General features: G+C 38.0%; 1 protein-coding gene across 3 annotated transcripts in view; it reads right to left on the bottom strand.

The window, feature by feature from the left end:
* SEC22A (SEC22 homolog A, vesicle trafficking protein) overlaps positions 1–23,206 on the bottom strand; it is a 71,056-nt gene that overhangs the window by 16,097 nt on the left and 31,753 nt on the right. For all 3 annotated transcript variants that reach the window (XM_028091329.2, XM_028091326.2, XM_028091327.2), the window contains exon 5: positions 13,027–13,142. In XM_028091329.2, coding sequence (XP_027947130.1) covers positions 13,027–13,142 — 116 coding nt within the window. The remainder of the gene's footprint in view (positions 1–13,026; positions 13,143–23,206) is intronic.

Below are 23,206 nucleotides of genomic sequence, written 5' to 3'. Positions count from 1 at the left end.
TGAGAGCAAACCGGAGCAGCTTGCTTAGCCCGGACTCACAAGGCCGGGGCAATTCCACCTCCGGCAAAGACATTTGGGAACCACGGCAACAGGCCCCTCCCCCAGAAGATCAGCACGAACAGCCAGCAAGCCAAGACCAAGTTTACCGATCAAGGAGAACGGGAGAACTCCAGCGCTAGGGGAATACTGCACATAGAATTCACGGCTTTTTTACCATAATTCATTAGTTTTTCAAAGTTAATTTTTTTAACTGGTTTTTTTTTTTGAATTTTTCTTTTTCCCTTTTTCAAACATCTTATCCCTTAAAAAAAAACTTTTTATTTTTAATTTTTAGAGTCATATTTTTCTCCCTTCATAGTAGTTACCCTTATTTTTGGCATATATATATAAGTTGTTCTCTATTTAAAATTTTGAGATACAATTTCTTCTAACAGATCAAAATATACCCTAAATCACTAGTGTATGGCTTTGTTCTAATCTCCTGCCTGATCACATTCTTTTTTTTCTTTTTAAATCTTCTTTCTTTTTAAAAACAACTTATCAATTCCTTTTATAAAATCTTTTATAATTTTCATCTTTACAGTCATCTGCCATCCCTTCATTGTATAAACCCTTATTTTGTACATATATGTCTTTCTTCCTTTAAAATTTTAGCAGGCACTTTCTTCTAACAGACCAAAATATGCCCAAAAGCTAGTGTGTGGTGGCACTGATCTATGCACTAGCCTGATCATATTTGATCATATTCTGGTTTTTGTTTTGTTTTGTTCTGTTTTTGTTTGTTTTTATCTTTTTCCTTTTTTTTTCTCTTTCTTTCCCTTTCTTGTCCCCTGGTTTCAGGTCTTTTCGGATTTGTATAGAGTATATTGGCTGGAGACGTTCTTAACCTGTAAGCATTCTATTCTCTCATTCATCTGTTCTCCTCTGGACAAAACGACAAGACGAAAAAAATCACCTCAGCAAAAAGAACAAGAGGTAGTATCATCTGCCAGGGACCTACTCAATACTGACATTAGTACCATGTCGGACCTAGAGTTCAGAATCATGACTTTAAAGATACTAGCTGGGCTTGAAAAAAGTGGAAGTTATTAGAGAAACCCTTTCTGGAGAAATAAAAGAAAATCTAACCAAGTCGAAATCAAAAAGGCTATTGATGAGGTGCAATCAAAAATGGGGGCACTAACTGCTAGGATAAATGAGACAGAAGAAAGAATCAGCGATATAGAAGACCAAATGATGGAAAATAAAGAGGCTGAGAAAGAGATAACTACAGGATCACGAGGGCAGAATTCGAGAGATAAGCGATATGATAAGACGAAACAACATAGAATTGGGATCCCAGAAGAAGAAGAAAGAGAGAGAGGGGCAGAAGGTATATTGGAGCAAATAATAGCAGAGAACTTCCCTAATGTGGGGAAGGAAATAGGCATCAAAATGCAGGAGGCACAGAGAACCCCTCTCAAAATCAATAAAAACAGGTCAACACCCCGACATCTAATAATAAAATTTACGAGTCTCAGACACAAAGAGAAAATCCTGAAAGCAGCTCAGGAGAAGAGATATGTAACCTACAATGGTAGAAACATTAGATTGGCAATAGACCTATCCACAGAGACCTGGCAGGCCAGAAAAGACTGGCATGATATCTTCAGAGCACTAAACGAGAAAAATATGCAGCCAAGAATACTATATCCAGCTAGGCTATCACTGAAAATAGAAAGAGAGATAAAAAGCTTCCAGGACAAACAAAAACTAAAGGAATTTGCAAACACAAAACCAGCCCTACAAGAAATATTGAAAGAAGTCCTCTAAGCAAAGAGAGAGCCTAAAAGCAGCATAGATCAGAAAGGAACACAGACAATATACAGTAACAGCCACCTTACAGGCAATACAATGGCACTAAATTCATACCTTTCAATAGTTACCCTGAATGTAAATGGGCTAAATGCCCCAATCAAAAGACACAGGCTATCAGATCGGATTAAAAAACAAGACCCATCCATATGCTGTCTGCAAGAGACTCATTTTAGACCCAAAGACACCTCCACATTGAAAGTGAGGGGGTGGAAAACCATTTACCATGCTAATGGACACCAAAAGAAAGCTGGGGTGGCAATCCTTATATCAGACAAATTAGATTTTAAAACAAAGACTGTAATAAGAGATGAGGAAGGACACTATATCCTACTTAAAGGGTCTATCCAACAAGAAGATCTAACAATTGTAAATATCTATGCCCCTAATGTGGGAGCAGCCAATTATATAAGGCAATTAATAACAAAAGCAAAGAAACACATTGACAACAATACAATAATAGTGTGGGACTTTAACACCCCCCTAACTGAAATGGACAGATCATCTAAGCAAAAGATCAACAAGGAAATAAAAACTTTAAATGAAACACTGGACCAAATGGACTTCACAGACATATTCAGAACATTCCATCCCAAAGCAACAGAATACACATTCTTCTCTAGTGCCCATGGAACATTCTCCAGAATAGATCAAATCCTAGGTCACAAATCAGGTCTCAACCGGTACCAAAAGACTGGGATTATTCCCTGCATATTTTCAGACCACAATGCTTTGAAACTAGTACTCAATCACAAGAGGAAAGTCGGAAAGAACTCAAATACATGGAGGCTAAAGAGCATCCTACTAAAGAATGAAGGGGTCAACCAGGAAATTAAAGAAGAATTAAAAAATATCATGGAAACCAATGAAAATGAAAACACAACTGTTCAAAATCTTTGGGATGCAGCAAAGGCAGTCCTGAGAGGAAAGTATATAGCAATACAAGCCTTTCTCAAGAAACAAGAAAGGTCTCAAATACACAACCTAACCCTACACCTAAAGGAGCTGGAGAAAGAACAGCAAATAAAGCCTAAACCCAGCAGGAGAAGAGAAATAATAAAGATCAGAGCAGAAATCAATGAAATAGAAACCAAAAGAAGAGTAGAACAGATCAACGAACCTAGGAGCTGGTTCTCTGAAAGAATTAACAAGATTGATAAACCCCTGGCCAGACTTATCAAAAAGAAAAGAGAAATGACCCAAATCAACAAAATCACGAATGAAAAAGGAGAGATCACAACCAACACCAAAGAAATACAAACAATTATAAGAACATATTTTGAGCAACTCTATGCCGGCAAATTAGATAACCTGGAAGAAATGGATGCATTCCTAGAGATGTATCAACTACCAAAATTGAACCAGGAAGAAATAGAAAACCTGAACAGACCTATAACCACTAAGGAAATTGAAGCAGTCATCAAAATTCTCCCAACAAACAAAAGCTCAGGGCCATATGGCTTCCCAGGGGAATTCTACCAGACATTTCAAGAAGAATTAATACCTATTCTCCTGAAACTGTCCCAAAAAATAGAAATGGAAGGAAAACTTCCAAACTCATTTTATGGGGCCACCATTACCGTGATCCCAAAACCAGACAAAGACCCCATCAAAAAAGAGAATTACAGACCAATATCCTTGATGAAGATGGATGCAAAAATTCTCACCAAAATACTAGCCAATAGGATCCAACAGTACATTAAAAGGATTATTCACCATGAACAAGTGGGATTTATCCCTGGGCTGCAAGGCTGGTTCAACATCCGCAAATCAATCAACGTGATACAGTATATTAACAAAAGAAAGAACAAGAATCATGTGATCCTCTCAACAGATGCAGAAAAAGCATTTGAGAAAGTACAGCATCCTTTCTTGATCAAAACTCTTCAGAGTATAGGGATAGAGGGTACATACCTCAATATCATAAAAGCCATCTATGAAAAACCTACAGCGAATATCATTCTCAATGGCGAAAAACTGAGAGCTTTCCCCCTAAAGTCAGGAACGCGGCAGGGATGTCCACTATCACCACTCCTATTCAACATAGTATTAGAAGTCCTAGCCACAGCAATCAGACAAAAAGAAATCAAAGGCATCCAAATCGGCAAAGAGGAAGTCAAACTCTCACTCTTTGCAGATAATATGATACTTTATGTGGAAAACCCAAAAGACTCCACCCCAAAACTGCTACAACTCATACAGGAATTCAGTAAAGTGGCAGGATATAAAATCAATGCACAGAAATCAGTGGCATTCCTATACACCAACAAGACAGAAGAGAGACAAATTAAGGAGTCGATCCCATTTACAACTGCACCCAAAACTATAAAATATCTAGGAATAAATCTAACCAAAGAGGCAAAGGATCTGTATTCAGAAAACTATAAAATACTCATGAAAGAAACTGAAGAAGACACAAAGAAATGGAAAAATGTTCCATGCTCATGGATTGGAAGAACAAACATTGTGAAGATGTCAATGCTACCTAGAACAATCTACACATTCAATGCAATCCCCATCAAAATACCACCCACTTTTTTCAAAGAAATGGAACAAATAATCCTAAAATTTGTATGGAACCAGAAGAGACCCAGAATAGACAGGGGAAATGTTGAAAAAGAAAAGCAAAGTTGGCAACATCACAATTCCGGACTTCCAGCTCTATTACAAAGCCGTCATCAAGACCGTATGGTACTGGCACGAAAACAGACACATAGATCAATGGAACAGAAGAGAGAGCCCAGAAATGGACCCTCAACTCTATGGTCAACTCATCTTTGACAAAGCAGGAAAGAATGTCCAGTGGAAAAAAGACAGTCTCTTCAACAAATGGTGCTGGGAAAATTGGACAGCCACATGCAAAAGAATGAAACTGGACCATTTCCTTACACCACACACAAAAATAGACTCCAAATGGTTGAAAGATCTAAACGTGAGACAGGAGTCCATCAAAATCCTAAAGGAGAACACAGGCAACCTCTTCGACCTCAGCCGCAGCAACTTTCTCCTAGAAACATTGCCAAAGGCAAGGGAAGCCAGGGCAAAAATGAACTATTGGGATTTTCTCAAGATAAAAAGCTTTTGCATAGCAAAAGAAACGGTCAACAAGGGCACCTGGGTGGCTCAGTTGGTTAAGCAACTGCCTTCGGCTCACGTCATGATCCTGGCATCCCAGGATCGAGTCCCACATCAGGCTCCCTGCTCAGCGGAGAGCCTGCTTCTCCCTCTGACCCTCCCCCCTCTCATGCTCTCTCTCTCATTCTCTCTCTCAAATAAATAAATAAAATCTTAAAAAAAAAAAAAGAAACAGTCAACAAAACCAAAAGACAACCGACAGAATGGGAGAAAATATTTGCAAATGACATATCAGATAAAGGGCTAGTATGCAAAATCTATAAAGAACTTACCAAACTCAACACCCAAAGAACAAATAATCCAATCAAGAAATGGGCAGAAGACATGAACAAACATTTTTCCAAAGAAGACATCCAAATGGCCAACAGACACATGAAAAAGTGCTCAACATCGCTCGGCATCAGGCAAATCCAAATCAAAACCTCAATGAGATACCACCTCACACCCGTCAGAATGGCTAAAATTAGCAAGTCAGGAAATGACAGATGTTGGCGGGGATGCGGAGAAAGGGGAACCCTCCTACACTGTTGGTGGGAATGCAAGCTGGTGCAACCACTCTGGAAAACAGTATGGAGGTTCCTCAAAAAGTTGAAAACAGAGCTATCATACGATCCAGCAATTGCACTACTGGGTATTTACCACAAAGATATAAATGTAGGGATCCGAAGGGGAACGTGCACCCCAATGTTTATAGCAGCAATGTCCACAATAGCCAAACTGTGGAAAGAGCCAAGATGTCCATCGACAGATGAATGGATAAAGAAGATGTGGTATATATACACAATGGAATATTATGCAGCCATCAAAAGGAATGAGATCTTGCCATTTGCAACGATGTGGATAGAACTGGAGGGCGTTATGCTGAGTGAAATAAGTCAATCAGAGAAAGACATGTATCATATGATCTCACTGATATGAGGAATTCTTAATCTCAGGAAACAAACAGGGTTGCTGGAGTGGTGGGGGGTGGGAGGGATGGGGTGGCTGGGTGAGAGACATTGGGGAGGGTATGTGCTATGGTGAGCGCTGTGAATTGTACAAGACTGTTGAATCACAGATCTGTACCTCTGAAACAAATAATGCAATATATGTTAAGAAAAAAAAAAGATAGCAGGAGGGGAAGAATGAAAGGGGGTAAATCAGAGGGGGAGATGAACCATGAGACATGATGGACTCTGAAAAACTGAGGGTTCTAGAGGGGAAGGGGGTAGGGGTATGGGTTAGCCTGGTGATGGGTATTAAAGAGGGCACATACTGCGTGGAGCATTGGGTGTTATACACAAACAATGAATCATGGAACACTACATCAAAACCTAATGATGTAATGTATGGTGATTAACAGAACAAAAAAAATTTAAAGAAAAAAAAGGACCCTTTTATCCAATACGAGTCATGAACAATAAAACAGACTCCAATGAGAGAAAATTAAAAGCAAGTCCCCAATTCTGTATATATTTCCAGGTTAACTCGGGCTGAAAGGATGTACTTGTTGAAGTTAATCTAATTTGTACCCCTAATCCTACCCTTTTCAAACTCTAAATTTATCACAGTGCCCTCTGCAATCTGGCATTCCTTTCTCTCCTTCTGTTTGACTACTGTCCAGTCCATCCTTTAGGACACAGAATCCTTAGAAGATAGATATTTCCAATGCTACAGAGTGCTCCTTCATTATTCTTACAACAAGACATGGAAAAGTATTTCCAAGCACCAGTCACTTACCAAAGCATTTTTCCTCTATACTGATATAAAATTCCCAACGACTGGAATAATAAGAATCTCTTTTAGTCCAATGAATTTCCAAAAGCAGTGATTCTCATTTAGGTGCGAAGATCAGAATTTGCTGGAAAATCTTTTTAAACCACCTATGAGTGACAAACTACCTGTGGACTATATTCCTCCCAACTCTGTAGTCTTTGTTTCCTTATCCCTTTCTCTGAGCATCCCTGTTTTAGAAACCTCAATTATTGATGAGTGTATGTGGAATATGTCAGGTGGCTACGACAGAACAAAGATTTAAAACAATCCTAAAGGAACCAAGTAACCAGGTGTCCATAGTTTCCAGGCATCTAAAAATCCCATATGGACCAATTTACAGTTCCTTGGATCAGATGAGAAGGAAACACTGTTGGAATAAATTTAGTCTAGGACAACAGTGAAAAAGAAAGAATTCCGTATCAACCATTAGAAAGACACATCTCAAAGATACAAGCATCCATTGAGTCCCCAAATTATAAATGATCTACTAATAAAAAAAAAACCTTTTTCCCTACTTGTAATTCACCCCATGCTTCCTTCACACTCCAGCACCACAGTGTTAAGGAACCATTTAAAACAATCAAAAAACCTTGAAGCCTCTAGGGAAACTGTGAACTCTAAGACAGAGGCAGTAAGAAGCTACAAAAACCCAGGAAAAATGCTCAGGCTCCCTTTAACCCCTACAAAAATATTTACCTTTACTTTACTGAAATGTTACTCGAAAATCTACTTATTAGGTTGGGTTAACCGAAGTTGTCCTTTTTTTTTTTTATGTTTAAATAATAGGTGCTAATATTCATTTTTATTAATTAAAATCTGAATAGTATATTCATACGGTTCAAAGAATAAAAATAATATACAAGGCATATACTCATTCCTACCCTGCTTCCCATCTATCCAGTCTCATTCCTACCCTGCTTCCCATCTATCCAGTTCCTACTGCATTTTTTAGTCTCTTATTGTTCCAGAGTTTCTTTATGCAAATTAAAAGATATTACTATTTTCCCTGGTCATGTTTGGTGGGAGTATTTGGGGCTGAGTTGAGAGGGACTAGTGGGTGCAGGGTCAGGGGATCTCCACTGGCTTTCTCAAAATGGCCACCATTCTCAGAGGGCACAAAATTGTACACCTGACCTACAACATGAATCACATTTCTACACCCGGGTTCTACCCTGGCCAGGACACTAACATGCCCTCCTGGCCTGTGTGAAGGGTAAGGCTCAGCCCCTCCATGAGAAGAGAAAGCCAATCCACCATTTCCTAAGAGGTGGCTGGGTACAACAGGCTGTACTTTAACTGCTAAGTGGAGCCACACCTCATGAAAAATCAAAGCCCAGAGGCTGCTCCTCCCTTCCCGGTCTTTGTTTAATGTTGGTGTGTGGTATGCACGTGCGTGTGTTTAAATTAATAGATTTTTATCTTTAGAACAGGTTGCCAGAAAATTAAGCGGAGTGTGTACTACAGAGAGTTCCCAGATACCCAGCTCTTTCCCTGCTCAGTTTCCTCATTATTAACATCTTACATTAATGTGGTACACCTGTTACAACTGATGAGCCAACAGTGACACATTAACTAAAGTCCATAGTTTACATTAGGGTTCACTCTTTGTGTTGTATGTTCTTTGGGTTTTGACAAATGTATAATGGCATAATCACCATTACAGTAACATACTGAAGAGTTTCATGGCCTTAAAATCCCATGCCCCAACTATTCATCCCTTCCTACCTCCCTCCAAACCCCTGCCAACTACTGATCTTTTCACTTACTGTCTCTATAGTTTTGCCTTTCCTAGGAGGTCATATAGTTGGAATCATGTAAGTATGTGGTATTCTCAGACTTCTTTCATTAAGCAATGTGCATTTAAGGTTTAGCCATGCCTTTTTGTGGCTTGAGAGCTCATTTCTTTTTATTACTGAATAACACTCCACTGTACAGATTGCCACACTTTATTCTTTCACCTTTTGAAGGACATCTTAGTTGGTTCTAGTTTTTTGAAATCACAAGTAAAGCAGATATAAACATTCATGTGCAGGTTTTTGCGTGGACATAAGTTTTCTATTCATTTTAGGTAAATATACCTTGGAGCATGATTGCTGGATTATATAGTAAGGCTATGCTTAGCTTTGTGAGACAGCCAAACTGTCTTCTAAAGTGACTGTACCATTTGGCACTCCCACTAGCATTGAATGAAGAGTTCATATTGTTACATATCCTAACATTTGGTTTTGTCAGTGTTTTGGATTTTGCCATTCTAGGAGTTTAGTGGTATCCGATTGTTTTAATTTGCAATTCCTTAGTGACAATATGATGTTGGACATCTTTTCATGTGCTTATTTGTCAACTGTGTATCTACTTTGGTGGGGTGTCTATCCCATTCTTTTGCCCAATTTTTAATTGCATTATATACTTTCTTGAGTTTTAAGAGCTCTTTGTTATGTTTCGGACACATGCCCTTTGTCAGATGTGTTCTGTAAATATTTTCTCCTAGTCTGTGGTTTATCTTTGCACTCTCTTAATGTCCTTCATAGAACAAAAGTTTTTAAACTTTCATGGATCATATTTGTGGTGCTGTATCTAAAAAGTCATCACCAAACCCAAGGTCATCTCGGTTTTCTCCTGTTTTATAAGTTTTATATCTTACATTTAGGTCTGTGATCCATTTTGAGTTAACTTTTTTTAAATTAAAGGTATAAAATCTGTCTGGATTTATTATTTTTTTGCATGTGGATGTCTAGCTATTCCAGCACCATTTGTTGAAAATATTCTTCTTCCTCCACTGAATTGCTTTTGTTCCTTTGTCAAAGATCAGTTGACTATACTTGCATGGGTGTATTTCTGGGCTCTCTAATCTGTTCTATTGATCCATCTGTCTATTGTTTTGCCAATGTCACACTGTCTTGTTATAGCTTAATAGTAAGTCTTGAAGGAGTGCCTGAGGGGCTCAGTCGGTTAAACACCTGCCTTCTGCTTGGGTCATGATCCCAGTCTGGCGTAAGGCTCCTTGCTCAGCAGGGAGTCTGCTTCTCCCTCTCCCTCTGCCTGCCACTCCCCCTGCTTGTATGCATGCTCTCTCTGTGTCAAATAAATAAAATCTTTAAAAAAAAAAAAAAGTCTTGAAGTTGGGTAGTGTCAGTGCTTTGATTTCTTTTTCCTCAGTATTGTGTTGGCTGTTGCAAGTCTTTTGCCTTTCCATATAGTATCATTTAGTCAATATCTACAAAATAATTTTCTGGGATTTTGTTTGGGGTTGTGTTGAATCTACAGATCAAGTTGGGAAGAACTAACATCTTAACAATATTGAGTCGTCCCACTCATGAACTTGGAATGTCTTTCCATTTATTTAAAACTTCTTTCTTATCAGAGTTTTACAGTTTTTCTCATATAGATCTTGTTTATATTTTGTTAGATTTATTCTTAAGTGCCTCATTTTTGGGGATGCCAATAATATATTGCTTTAATTTCAAATTTCAATTGTTCCTTGCTGATATAAAGTAACTGACTTCTATATATTAACTTTGGATCCTGTGACCGTGGTATAATCATTTATGAGTTCCAGGAATTTGTCAATTCTTTGGGATTTTCTACATAGACAATCAGGACATCTGTGAAAAAAGACAGTTGTATTCCTTCTTTCCCAATCTGTACGCATTCTGTTTTCTTGTCTTACTGCATTAACTAGGTTTCCCAGTACAAGGTTGAATAGGAATGGTTAGCGGAGACATCCTTGTCTTGTTCCTGATCTTAGGGAGGAAGCATCTAGTTTCTCATCAGGTATGGTATTAACTGTAGGGTTTCTGCAGATGTTCTTTATCAAACTGAGGAAGCTCCCCTTTATTCCGAGTTTGTGGTGAGTTCAACAGGTACTGGATTTTGTCAAATGCTTTTTCTGTACCCACAGACATGATCATATGATTTTTCTTCTTTAGCCTGTTGATGTGATGGATTACATTAACTGTTGAATGTTGCACCAGCCTTGCATACCTGGAATAAATCCCACTTGTCTGTGGTATATAATCCTTTTTATATATCGTTGGATTCAATTTGTTAATATCTTGTTGAGGAGTTTTCCATCTGTGTTCATGAGTTACATTGGTCTGTGATGTCTTTTTTATATGTCAACAGGCTGAGAAATCTCGGAGCCATCAGTCAGTTCCATGTAAGTGGTAATCAGTTTAATCAGATTATTGTTCTTCTAAAACCTAAACAACAACTGTGATGAGGCAAAGACATTACTGTGCAGAGGGAAAACATGAAACACTCAGAAATCAAGGCAGGCATCAGCCAGCTGTAGCAGCTCAAAAGCATGAAAAGCTGTAGTTTATACTGTTTTCCTTATTTTTGAAGTTGTGAATCAGAGGAGGGAGAAAGAACGAACCAGTCCAGGAAGATGAGGGATAAGATATCTGAGTGCCTGAAACTATTTTCTTTAATAGGTTTTGTGAGATAAAACAGGCTTGTCAGATTTTTAACTTAAAAATAATGGGGGTCTAAGCCCCCAGTTCCACACTCAGACCCTGTCTTCTGGGTCAGAGATGGTAAGGCTCTGTAGCACAAAAATTTTTCTACCCAGATCTGCTCCCTCTCCTTAGTTATCAATTTGATAATTTCAAACCTGAGAATTTTTTTTAACCACAGAAAACCATCTTCACAATTTTTGCCAACTCTAAATTGTACCATTTACTTAATAAATTCCATAAAGTTATTAAAATTAATTTTAAAAGGAAAATTTTATATCTCCATCATTAATCTTACCAAATACAGAAGCTACACATTAACATACACTAAGAACATAACTCCTAAAATTAAAAATGTTTATCCCTCTACCACCTAAAGTCATCTACTGTGCAACTAGTGGTAAACGTGCCTCATACTTTGAGAAATAATCATCAAATCCAGCCTGCTCCTTCATTTTATAAGTAATGAAACTGAGGACCAGAAAGTAAAGTGAGCTACTTAAGGTCACAGAGCTAATCAGGAGCTGAGCTGTAGCCAAACCTCTCTCTCTTTCCTCCACACACACCAACTCTTCACCCACCTATACTACTGTTCTTTCCCCTTTTTTAAGAAAAGCAAGAAGGTGTCTTATTTATTAACTTTTCAGTCAGCTTTCTCCAAATTGCCTTTTTTTTGGTAGGCCGTCTAACTGGCTCAAAACTGAACTCGTGCTGGAGTAAAGCTGACTTGGCTAGAGAACAGGGACAGGAACACCAAGGGACAGTAGCCAGCTGCCCTGTGCCTGAAAGCGAAGAGGGGTTTTTACCTCAGGGCTCAGGATGTTTGAAAAGTCATGAGAAACCTACCCCTACCCACTCAAGGGACAGCTCAGCTGCCTGGAACCTGTGATGTCCTCTGCTATTGGCTGCATACAGCTGAGGACATTCGGAGGGTACTCAGAATGGTGCTCTCAGAGTGTTCCCCAAACTAACAAGCAATTTTAAAAAAGAATATAAGGTGTGTTAAGTGGGGTTTTAAGAATGGTATTCTGAGCTTAATGCTGACCAAAAACAGAGAACTAATTTACATGTGGAAGTGTCCCCCCCCAAAAAAAAAAAAAATTTTTTTTTTTAGAGGAAGTGAGTAGAAACAAAGGTAAGGAAAACTGTCCAGTCTGAAATGTGCTAAACTTTAAGAAAGGAAGTTTCAAAAAGTTTACAAAAAGAGAAAAATTTAGTATATTCTGATAGCCACAGTCTCTGGAAAAAACTCCACTGGAGAACAAAATAGTTGTAATATTTGAAAAAAATAGTGGTTTCAGGTAGCCACCAACAAAAAGGAAAAAGAACAGATAAAGTGGAAATACATAAAAGTAGGACATAAACCTGCCCATAACTGCCCCCTTTTTTCTTCCATGCCCCTCTGTCCACTCAGATCCTTTTAGGTCCAGCTCACCCCTTCTCCACAAAGCACCTTTCTCCTATGCTGACTTACATTGACTGCTCCTCTTCCAAACTCTACATACTTGGCAATTATTCATATGCTGCTTTGCCCCTCCCAATTCGACTCTAGGCTCTGAGACGGCAGCGCTCATGTCAAACATACCTTGGTGTCCCCAGAGTACCTAACTGTGCCTCTTGCAGAGTAGATAAATAAATACATGCTGAGTCAAAGAAGCCAACGAGAAATCATTGTTCTTAGAGGAAAGGGAGACTAGGGAAGGCATAAAGAATACAGAATCTGAACATGCACCACAAATTGTACTATACCCAAATCAATTCAAATCAACTGAGTTACAAGTAGAATCAACAGGCACAGTCACCTAAAATTGCAAAAATAGTACAGTACCTGCAAAAGACTTTCTATGGCATGAAAACCTCGAATTAAATTCAGAGCTCCACATAAAAGACTGAGGATAAATGCCACAATCCCTGACAGAGTCGCTGGTTCCAGTCGCTGGTGAGCTGGAAAAGAAATGGTTAGAAATGAACACCACTATCGCATGTCAATACCTAAACTTATGTAAAATGAAATTCCCTTCTCAATTTAAATGGGTCAAACACGGATTAATCTTCATAAAGTTATTTATTAAGATATTAGTAATTATTTTTTTTAAATGTCTGACAAAAAGATAGTTTCATTGCCCCGAACTCAAGCTCAATCAACTTCTTTTTCTCTACTTTTTTAACAGACATCTAATGTGCACTTGGGGTATACAGGCACACATCTGGCAGTGAATCATGTAAAAAAAAAAAAACAAAAATCTTACTGCCTAAGTATGTCTGCCATTTGCAAGGAGTTGCAAATATTTGCAAAGGTGACTTTGCCTGAAAGATCACTGCATAATTCCTACTTTTTCTGAAAACGCTTAGATAATATTTTTAAAAAACAAACATAGCTTGCTTTTTTTAAGCAAAACTCTTATTTGGGTTCCAGGGCTATAAATATCCTGGGATATAGGTGAAAGCTCCTGTATAATCACCAATCTGAACTTCACAATAGAATGGTCCTATAGCTATGAAGTTCCTGATCTCTGAAGACCACTTGAGGACCACTACAAATGATAAAACACTAGCTGAAGAAGTGACCACTTCATCTTCACAAATGCATCCCCTTATCTGTCAGGGCTTGAGCAGTGTAAGACATTTAGTTATACGACAGTTTCACTTTATCATCGTCTTGGGCTTAACAGAATTAACTGAGTCTAAATGAAAATACAAAACTAAATACATAATCATCTAGACCTCAAAAAAGAGACAGAAGAGAGGACAACAGAACTACAGTTAGATCATTTTATTTAAATCACTGAAGTGTAAAAAGCCCTAACAATGAAGTTAATGGGGTGGAACATTAATATAAGGAAAGGCTTAAATCTTTGCAACTTATATTCAGCCATTACAGCAGAAAAGCTTCCCTAAACAGTTCACAGAGACACAAAACCCCACATATCACAAGAAAGTATTTGTTCAAGTTCAGCAGAAAATGCTAAGATGGGAAACATTTTCTGTACTTTCTTCTGTGCCTAAGCTGATTGCTGGGTCTCTCAATCAATTTCCTTGAGATTTTAATATGAAAACAAAAAATTAAATATCTCTATAAAGTATTAATACCAAGTTTTATTTCAGTTGAGAAAAAAAAAACTCACAATTTAAAAATCTATTCAACTAGTCTACCAATTAGTCATGTTTTGTATCTCCTGTCCAACCCTACCCATACCCTCTCAGTAGTAAGGAAAAACTGGCCCCTAATAAAAAAAGAAATCCTTAATATGGGCCTCAAGCATAAAACTACCTGACTACTAAACAGATTACATAAATCGTACTTCTAAAGTATACACACAAGTTTACCTTAACAAAAAACCCAAATAATATTCTGTATTATAACTAAAAAATCTTAGCTGTTTATGGTCAAGTATGGCCATTCTTGAATGGGAAAATATTACCATTTTAAGGTGTTGATCAATGTCTATTTAAGAAATAATTGAGTATATAAATTAACGTTTCTAATATTTATCTCTTGGCCTTAGAACACTCTCCTTATATTTATAACATACCATTTATTATTAAAATTATTTCAAAATGACCAGAAATATTTTTAAAAGCATGAAAGCAAATGACAAGCCTCTTTTAACAAAGACAAGGCATGTATTATGCTGAAGGACAGGCTGGAGCTGTGCCAAATCACTGTGGGAAAGAAATTTTCAATTTTCAGATTCACCCACTCCCACCCTATCTCCTTCCTTAGGACCGGTGGGAATGATTACCAAGAGAAAACTCCATCTGCATATGACATGAGGGTGACACTCCCTAAGGACAACTTCTCATGTTAACAACTGAACAAGATACTTAATCACATTTTAATGTATTATGTGCTATCTGCTACTTTCTTTTTCAGTGAAACAAATTTTAGATTCATTGTTATCCACAAATGCTTACTTCACACTTCAATTTGGCACCATGATAGGTACTATTAAGTACAGAGTAAATTTGGAACAGTAACAAATGCGGGGCAATGTAGAAAAAAAAAGTTACTGAATCCAAAATAGTGTTACCTGGTCAGTTTTTGTTTTGTTTTTGCTATTACTGTCTTTTGCTACTATGCCTTTTCTTTAATTAGTCTCCTTGAGCCCAATAATGGCATTTTCATGCCAAAATTAAATTTTGTATGAGCCAATAATTAATGCAGTTTAGAAAAGTTCCTAAAGAAGTAAATCTCTTGGAACCAAAGGCTATTGCTTATAGGGAATTAATATATTTACTCAGCAAATACCTTTTAGCATGATTCTGTGTAAGACGTTGTGCTTTAGAAAATACAATAAACGATTTACACTGCACAATCTGCCCTCAGGATACTTCAGTCTTTTGAAGGGAATAAAACAGATAAGCCTGTGAAAGTAATAAGCACTCTAAACTAAAAGAGTTTAAGAAATTCTGAAGAGGAGGGGCGCCTGGGTGGCTCAGATGGTTAATCATCTGTCTTTGGCTCAGGTCATGATCCCAGGCTCTTGGGATCAAGCCCCGCATCCTGGGATCAAGCCCTGCATCGCTCCCTGCTGAGCAGGGAGTCTGCTTCCCCACCCCTCCCCCCCCCCGGTCCCCCTGCTTGTACTCTCTGTCAAATAAATAAATAAAATCTTTAAAAAAAAAAGAAAGAAAGATAAAAGAAAAAAAATTCTGAAAAGGAAGATAACTAGGGGGAAGGTGGTGATACAGGAGTGGTAAGAAAACCAGGGAAGATCTTTAAAGACGGTTAAAATTTAGACAGGCACAAATGGGAAAAACTGCATCTCCACAGAGAAAAGAATGTGAGCATGGAGGTGGAAATGAGACGCAAATAATAAGAGCATGAACAACAATAACAACTACTACTACTACCTCTGCTAATCTTACTAATAGTGGCTGTTCTCAATGTACCGGGCACAAGCGCTTATATACATGATCTCATGTCACCCCTCCAAGAACCCACTGCAGTAGGCACTATAATTATCCTTATTTTTTCAGATGAAACGAAGGTTTAGGGAGATTAGGTAATTTGCCCAAAGTTAAGTAAATGAACTGGGATTTAAACCCAGGTAGCCTGACACTAGAACTCATGTTCTTAACCACTTTGCCACTGGGCATTGTTACTGGTTTTGTTTGGCTTAAAAGGATGTTTATGAAGAGTAGGAAGAAATAAGGTCAGAAAGGGGGGTTGAAGCTAATTAATAGACAGCTGGAAATACTAGACTAAAAATTATGAACAAGTTAGACAATGGGGAAACACTGAAGAGCAAGACACCAATATAATTAACGCTATGCTTAAGGAATATTAATCTATCAATGTGCTGTAAGGAGATTAAAAGCAGGAAGACAAATAATATTTTCTCAGTGCTTTCTTGGTAGGTACACTTTGTCCCACTTATCCTTCAAAATGCAGTACTTCATAAGGCAGGAATGACTAACTTCTCGGTGTCTGAATTTTTTCATCTGTCAGTGGAGATGTTAAATAATCTGCTGTAAATCAGACAGCTAGTAAGTGTCATCTTCACAATTGGCACTTGGGTCTACAAGACTACAAAGCCTATGCTCTTTCTACAAATCTACCTTAGGGAGTCACTGCAAAAGACTGGCTGATATGAGGGCCTGAATTTGGAAAGTGACAGCAGGAATGAAGAAGAAAGAGGTGAGCGATATTACTGGGGTTAAAACTAGTAGACATAAGAACTATTTAGATATGGGAAACAAAAGGGAAGAAAATTAGATAAAATGTCAAGGTTTTAAGTGTGGATGATTAGAAAGTTAATGGTGCTACCAACAAAGCGACTGGAAGAAATTCAGGTTTGATCAAGAGTGGAGACATTTTAAACGTATCAAACTTGTAGTGATAATGAGGCGTGTTTAACCAGCAACGGAAGAATGGAAGAGTAGCAGAGCTGGAGAAACAGATGAGGTTTGTATCTGAAAGGAAGGGCTGGGGTGAGATTACGAAGGAAAGAAGTAGGCTAAGGGCAAATCTTTGGCAAACAGTACCTTCACAGGGAGGATGAGGAGTCAGGAAGACAGATTTAGGAGAAGAGGAAGAAGAAAGAGCCTCAGAAGCCTAGGAAGGGGAGGCCATCTGGAAGAAAGATATGTATATCAATGCCTGTGGACAGGCCAAAGACAGTCTGAACTCAAAACAAAAAAATATTAGATTTATTGACTAAAAGATGGTTGTTGACCCTTTATAAAACAGTTTTAGAAGAGTGAAGGAAAAATTCAGACTGCAAGATGCTAAATAACTGTTGATGGTAAGACAGAGAAGCAGTGTGTGAATGCTACCGCCGTTAAAGAAAACCAGGATGACAGCCTGACAGATATACTAGGACTGAGAAATAATTATTTTTCCACTGTAATGCAGGAGAGGAGGGAGATTTGAATACATTTATAAGTAGAATGAAAAAAATTCAGTGAAGAGGAAATAAGAGTCAAGAAAAAGGGAAAATGATGACAGAGAATACCAGAACAATCATTAAGAAGATTCAAAATGATGGTACCATTCTAAACTTCAAACATCATAATACCACAATGCCTATGCTTTGAGTAAAAACAAAGTTCAGGAGGTACAGTCATTCAATGATGGCCCAAATATCTGGAGAAACAGGTTTTAGAACATACAAATGTTAGGTCAATTCCATCTAAATGAGCATAATTTATGACTAAATTATGACTGAGGCTAATTGTATGGTATTAAAAACACTATTCTCTTCACCAGTGAGGCCCTTTCTCACATCATTACCTGTCAAAAGCCTGTATGTCCTTCAAGGCCCTGGGGCTTAAAAAAAGTGGTACTTCCTATTTATCTCTGTTTATCTCTTTTGGAACATGTATCACATTCTATCTTGTATTTTACTTATTGGCATGTGTGTGTGTGCGTGCGTGTGTGTGGGAGAGAGAGAGAGAAAGAGGGAGGAAGAGAGAAGAGAGAAAGAGAGATCAGGAAATTTATTTGCCTTGTGGGACAACTGCCAAATAGAGTACCATTCTCAGCCAACTGACAAATTGTCTATAAAATTACACAGGTGGAAAAAAAGGCTGATTAACCTAGTGTTTATCCTAAAAATAACGTGTCAAAGAAAGAGAAAAATGTATTGAATTTAGAGTTTTGTTAAGTTTTTTTAAATAAAAGCAGAATATAAAATTAAAAAGATTAGCAACACTAAATGTTGGTGAGAACGTAGAGCAACTGAAACTCATACACTGCTTGTGGAAATGCAAAATCGTTTTTTTTACTTTAGAAAACCAGAAATTTCTCAAAGAGTCAAACATGTACCTCACTTTTGACTTGGCAAATTCCACTGCTATTTACTCAAAAGAAATGAAAACATGTCCACAAGACAACCCAAAACTGGAAACAAGCTAATGTTCATCGGCAGGACGACTGTTCATACAATGACTACTACTCAGCAACAAAAAGGATCAAAGTACAGAGACCTACAACATAGGACATTGTACTAAAAGAAGCCAAACACTATAAAATCTTGTTTATATAAAGTTCTAGAACAAACAAAATTAAAAATAACTAGAGTGTAAAAGATTAGAATACTGGTTGTCTGGAGGCAGGGTGGAGACTGGGAAGAGACATGAAAGAGATGGAAATATTCGATATCGTGACAGGAATATGTATTAGTTTTTTTTCTTATATTCTGTATTTTGATGCTTTGATATCTTGGGGCCTTGCTGGCCCCAGAGGACAGCCCTTCCCAGGGCTATCTAATTCCTAGAGATAGCAAACAACTTACCTCTAAGAGTGCTTTCCAAAAGCAAGCCCCCTAATCCAAAGCCCACACTTTACCTCCTCTATGGGGCTCTCACACTCAGAGCCACTATCCCCCTGCCCGAATCACCCCAAGGTCAGGTATCAGACAGCTAAGGACAGCCCTATATCCCTGAGCCTGCTGTAAGTACTCAAGCTAGCCAGTCTAAACCTGCTTACCCTGCCTCCCTCCAGTTCCTTCCTAGGGAAAGCACAATAAATGCTCTTGCTCACGTTTTCCTCCTACTCCTTTACCTCCTAACCAACACCTGCACTTCACCCCCATGGCCCTGGGTGGAATAGTGTGCACCCTTCTCATGGGATCTGAGAATAACAAACAACCTTTGCAGTGGCAGCTGTCTCCTGATCTGTTGGCCTCATCATACCTGAATAATAAAATCTATACTTTTGAAAAGAGTGGTTTATACAAATGTATCCATGTGTCTAAACCATATAGCAAAGATTTGTGCATTTTAATATGTGCAAATTTCCATTAAAAAAGAAAAGAACCTCAGGGGCGCCTGGGTGACTTAGTCAGTTAAGCGTCTGCCTTCGGCTCAGGTCATGATCCCAGGGTCCTGGGATTAAGTCCTCAGTCAGGCTCCCTGCTCTGCAGGGAGTCTGCTTCTCCCTCTCCTCCCCACTTGTGCTCTCTCTCACTATCTTAGTCACTCTCTCTCTCTCAAATAAATAAAATCTTAAAAAAAAAAAAGAACCCCAGAAGTAAATTATAAAGTAGATGAGTGGATAGTGGGTGGGGACACAGATGAAACAAGAATGCAAGATGTTGATATAGTTATTATAATTGGGTGACAGGTACAGAAAAGTTCACTATACTATTCTGTTTACTTTGTAGCTGTTTAAAATTTCTCCATGATAAAATGTTTTAAAAACAAAAAGGGTAAAAGTAGGACACAGTGCTTAACTTATTAACATACTGACCCTATGATGGATAGCAGAACATCTGTAGACTTCAGAAAATTATAGAAAAAATTCATGCTAGCCTGTGGGGGGGAGGGGTCAAAAGCTCAAAAAGAGAAAAAGTCAAGAAACCAAAAGTAAGATACTCTAACAGAGAAAAAGGCCTGAAAAGTAATGTCCGTCAAATAACTATTAACCAGATTCCAAAATAGAGTAAATAATTTTATTTAGGAAAACTCAGAGACTACAGAAAGTATTACCCAGGCTTTGTCTGGATTAAAAGAAAATTTTATGTTAATATTAAAATAAGTTCTAATTGTGAATTACTTTAAAAACTTCTCTTTCTTAAAACTTCTCTTTCTTAAAACAATTATCAAATCCCAGATTTTCCATTTTCCCAGTGTTTCCTGTCTGGCGATCCAGGATACCACTGCAGACTACAGGTCAGAGTGGGGACTTAACGGGAGTCAAACAATACATGAACTTTCTAACAGAATTTGTCTCTTGGTATGTCAAGTTGGATGGACCCCTACCCCAAATTAAAGATTCATTTTCTAGATCCTGAGTGTGTACATTAATGGACAGATATTCTGGCAGCAAAACTGACTGCCAGACCTATGGAATTAGAACTATTAGAGAAGGAAAGGCCAATGGAAGCCATGGAGCTTCCCCCACCCAAACATCATCAAAATATTAATCCCTAAGGTAAAGGCAGAAATCAGTGTCACCATCCAAAGCTTATTAAAATATGCAGAGATAGTGATTCCTACTACACACCCATTTAACTCTCCAGTTTAAGGCTCCAAAATGAGAGTGCCTTAGAGGATGACAACAGATTACTGTGGGTTCCAACTGCACATGCTTTTCTACATACAGTCTCCATATGGAACAACAATTAATTCCATGACATGTAGGTACTAATTTGCTAACACTTTCTTCTCTACCCTAATAAACAGAGAAAATCAGATGCATTTTACTTTTACCTGATAAAGATAGCAGTACATAGGAGCGCCTGGGTGGCTCAGTCAGTTAAGCGTCCGACTCTTGATTTTGGCTCAGGTCATGATCTCCAGGTTGTGAGACTGAGCCCCACATCAGGCTCCACACTGAGCATGGAGTCTGCTTGGGATTCTCTCTCCCCCTCCCCCTCCTCCCAGTGCTCGAGCTATCTCCCCCCTCCAAAAAGAGAGAGAGAGAGTGAGAGAGAGATAGCAGTACATTTACTATATTGCCACGAGGTTATATCAACTCTAAGCCAGAGATGAGTCTATAGCAGGGGTTGGCAAACTATGACCCACAGGCCAAATCCAGCCCACCACCTGTTTTTGTAAATAGAGCTTTACTGCAACACAGCTTTACCTATTCTTTTACACACTGTCTATGGCTGTTTTATACTATACCAGCAGAGTGAAGTAGTTGCAACAGAGACCATTTAGCCTATAAAAGCTAAAATATTTGCGGGCGCCTGGATGGCGCAGTTGGTTAAGTGACTGCCTTGGGCTCAGGTCATGATCCTGGAGTTCCAGGATCGAGTCCCGCATCGGGCTCCCTGCTCAGCAGGGAGTATGCTTCTCCCTCTGACCCTCCCCCTTCTCATGTGCTCTCTCTCTTTCTCTCAAATAAATAAAATCTTTGAAAAAAAAAAGCTAAAATATTTGCTACCTCGCCATTTACAGAAAACGTTTGCTGACTCTTGGCCTACAAGGACTCGGCTTCTTAACACACCATGGAACATTATACTGATCCACTTTGTTGATAACCTCATGCTGACAGTATCTGAAGAACAGACAGTAGATACCTTGGGATGATACATGTATGCCAGAGTGTGGAAAATAATAACAATATTATAGGAGCCTACCACCTCAGTCAAGTTTCTGGTGGTTAATGGTCTAGAGTATATTGAATGTAAAGATCAAGCTGCACCTTGCAACCCAAACCACTAAGAAAAGATATGCTGCTGAGTATGCCTTTCTAGATTTCAAAAGCAACATTACGAGACTTGGGTATACTGCTCCAACATGTTTACTGAATAACAATGGCTGAAGAGGGCCAAAGCAATAGAAAGATCGAGACTGCATTACAGACTACTTTGCCACTCAGCCCTTACACCTCACAGATCTAATGGTATTCAAAATATCTGTGGAAGATAGAGATAATGTTTTGAATCTGTAGCAAATTTGGAAAGAAGAATCATAAAAAAGGATCCTGGGTTTTGAAGCAATGACATGGCCCTTAGACAAAAAGAAAAATGTTTTCATTTCAAGAATTAGTTCCTGGCTTGCTTGTTGGCCATGGCAGAAACTAGTGGCCCTACCATGAAATATGAGGTATATACTATAAACCCTAAAGCACCCATAAAAACAAACAAATGAAATGAAATGGTATAATAAGTCAACCAAGAACAGAAAATGGATCAAAAAATAATTTAAAGGAAGGCAGGAAAAGAGAGAAAGGTGACTAAAAACAGATGGGCTAAAAAGAAAACAGCCATGATGGTAGGTTTAAACCCAACCATATCAGGGCACCTAGCTGGCTAGTGAGTGGAGCATGTGACTCTTGATCTTGGGGTTGTGGGTTTGAGCCCCATAAGTGGTGCAGCGATTACTTAAAAATAAAATCTTAAAAAAAAAAAAAAAAAACCCAACCACATTAATAATCACATTAAATGTAAGTGGCCTAAACACCTAAAAAAAAAATGCATATGTCAAATTGGATTTTTTTCCCCAATAGACTCAACTAAATAATACCTAAAAGCAACCATTGTAAATAGACACAGAAAGGTTAAAAGAAAAAAGACAGAAAAAGATACACCATTCCCATACTACTTAAAGAATCTTAAGAGTGGCTATATTAATAAAGTAGATTGCAGAACTAAGAATATTACTAGGGATAAGGAAGGTCATTTCAAAGTGACAAAGGCGTCTATGCACCAAGAGAACCCTAAATATTTAATAAGTTTTAAAATACATAAAATAAAAACTGACAAACCTAAAAGGAGGAATATATAAATTCACAAATATAGTCAGAGTTCAACACCACTTTCTCATTAATTGAGAGTCAACAGAAAATCAGAAAGGATATGAAAGATTTAAACAATATCAACCAACTTGATCTAAATGACATTTATAGAACTCCACCCTACAATAATAGAATACACATTCTTTTCAACATAGAACACAGAAAAATGGCTTAGAACATATTCTGGGAGAGTAAAACAAGTCTCAATAAATTTAAATGAATTAGAATCATACAAAATTTGGTATCTGACCACATGGAGTTAAGTTAGAAATCAAGAAATGAAAGATACCTGGAAAAATCTCTAAATACTTAAAAC

This window comes from Eumetopias jubatus, unplaced genomic scaffold, assembly GCF_037043125.1.
Source record: "Eumetopias jubatus isolate StellerSeaLion01/CBP00866 unplaced genomic scaffold, mEumJub1_p1.0 scaffold_1, whole genome shotgun sequence".
Taxonomy (NCBI): Eukaryota; Metazoa; Chordata; class Mammalia; order Carnivora; family Otariidae; genus Eumetopias; species Eumetopias jubatus.
This window is presented reverse-complemented; position numbering and strand designations above follow the sequence as displayed.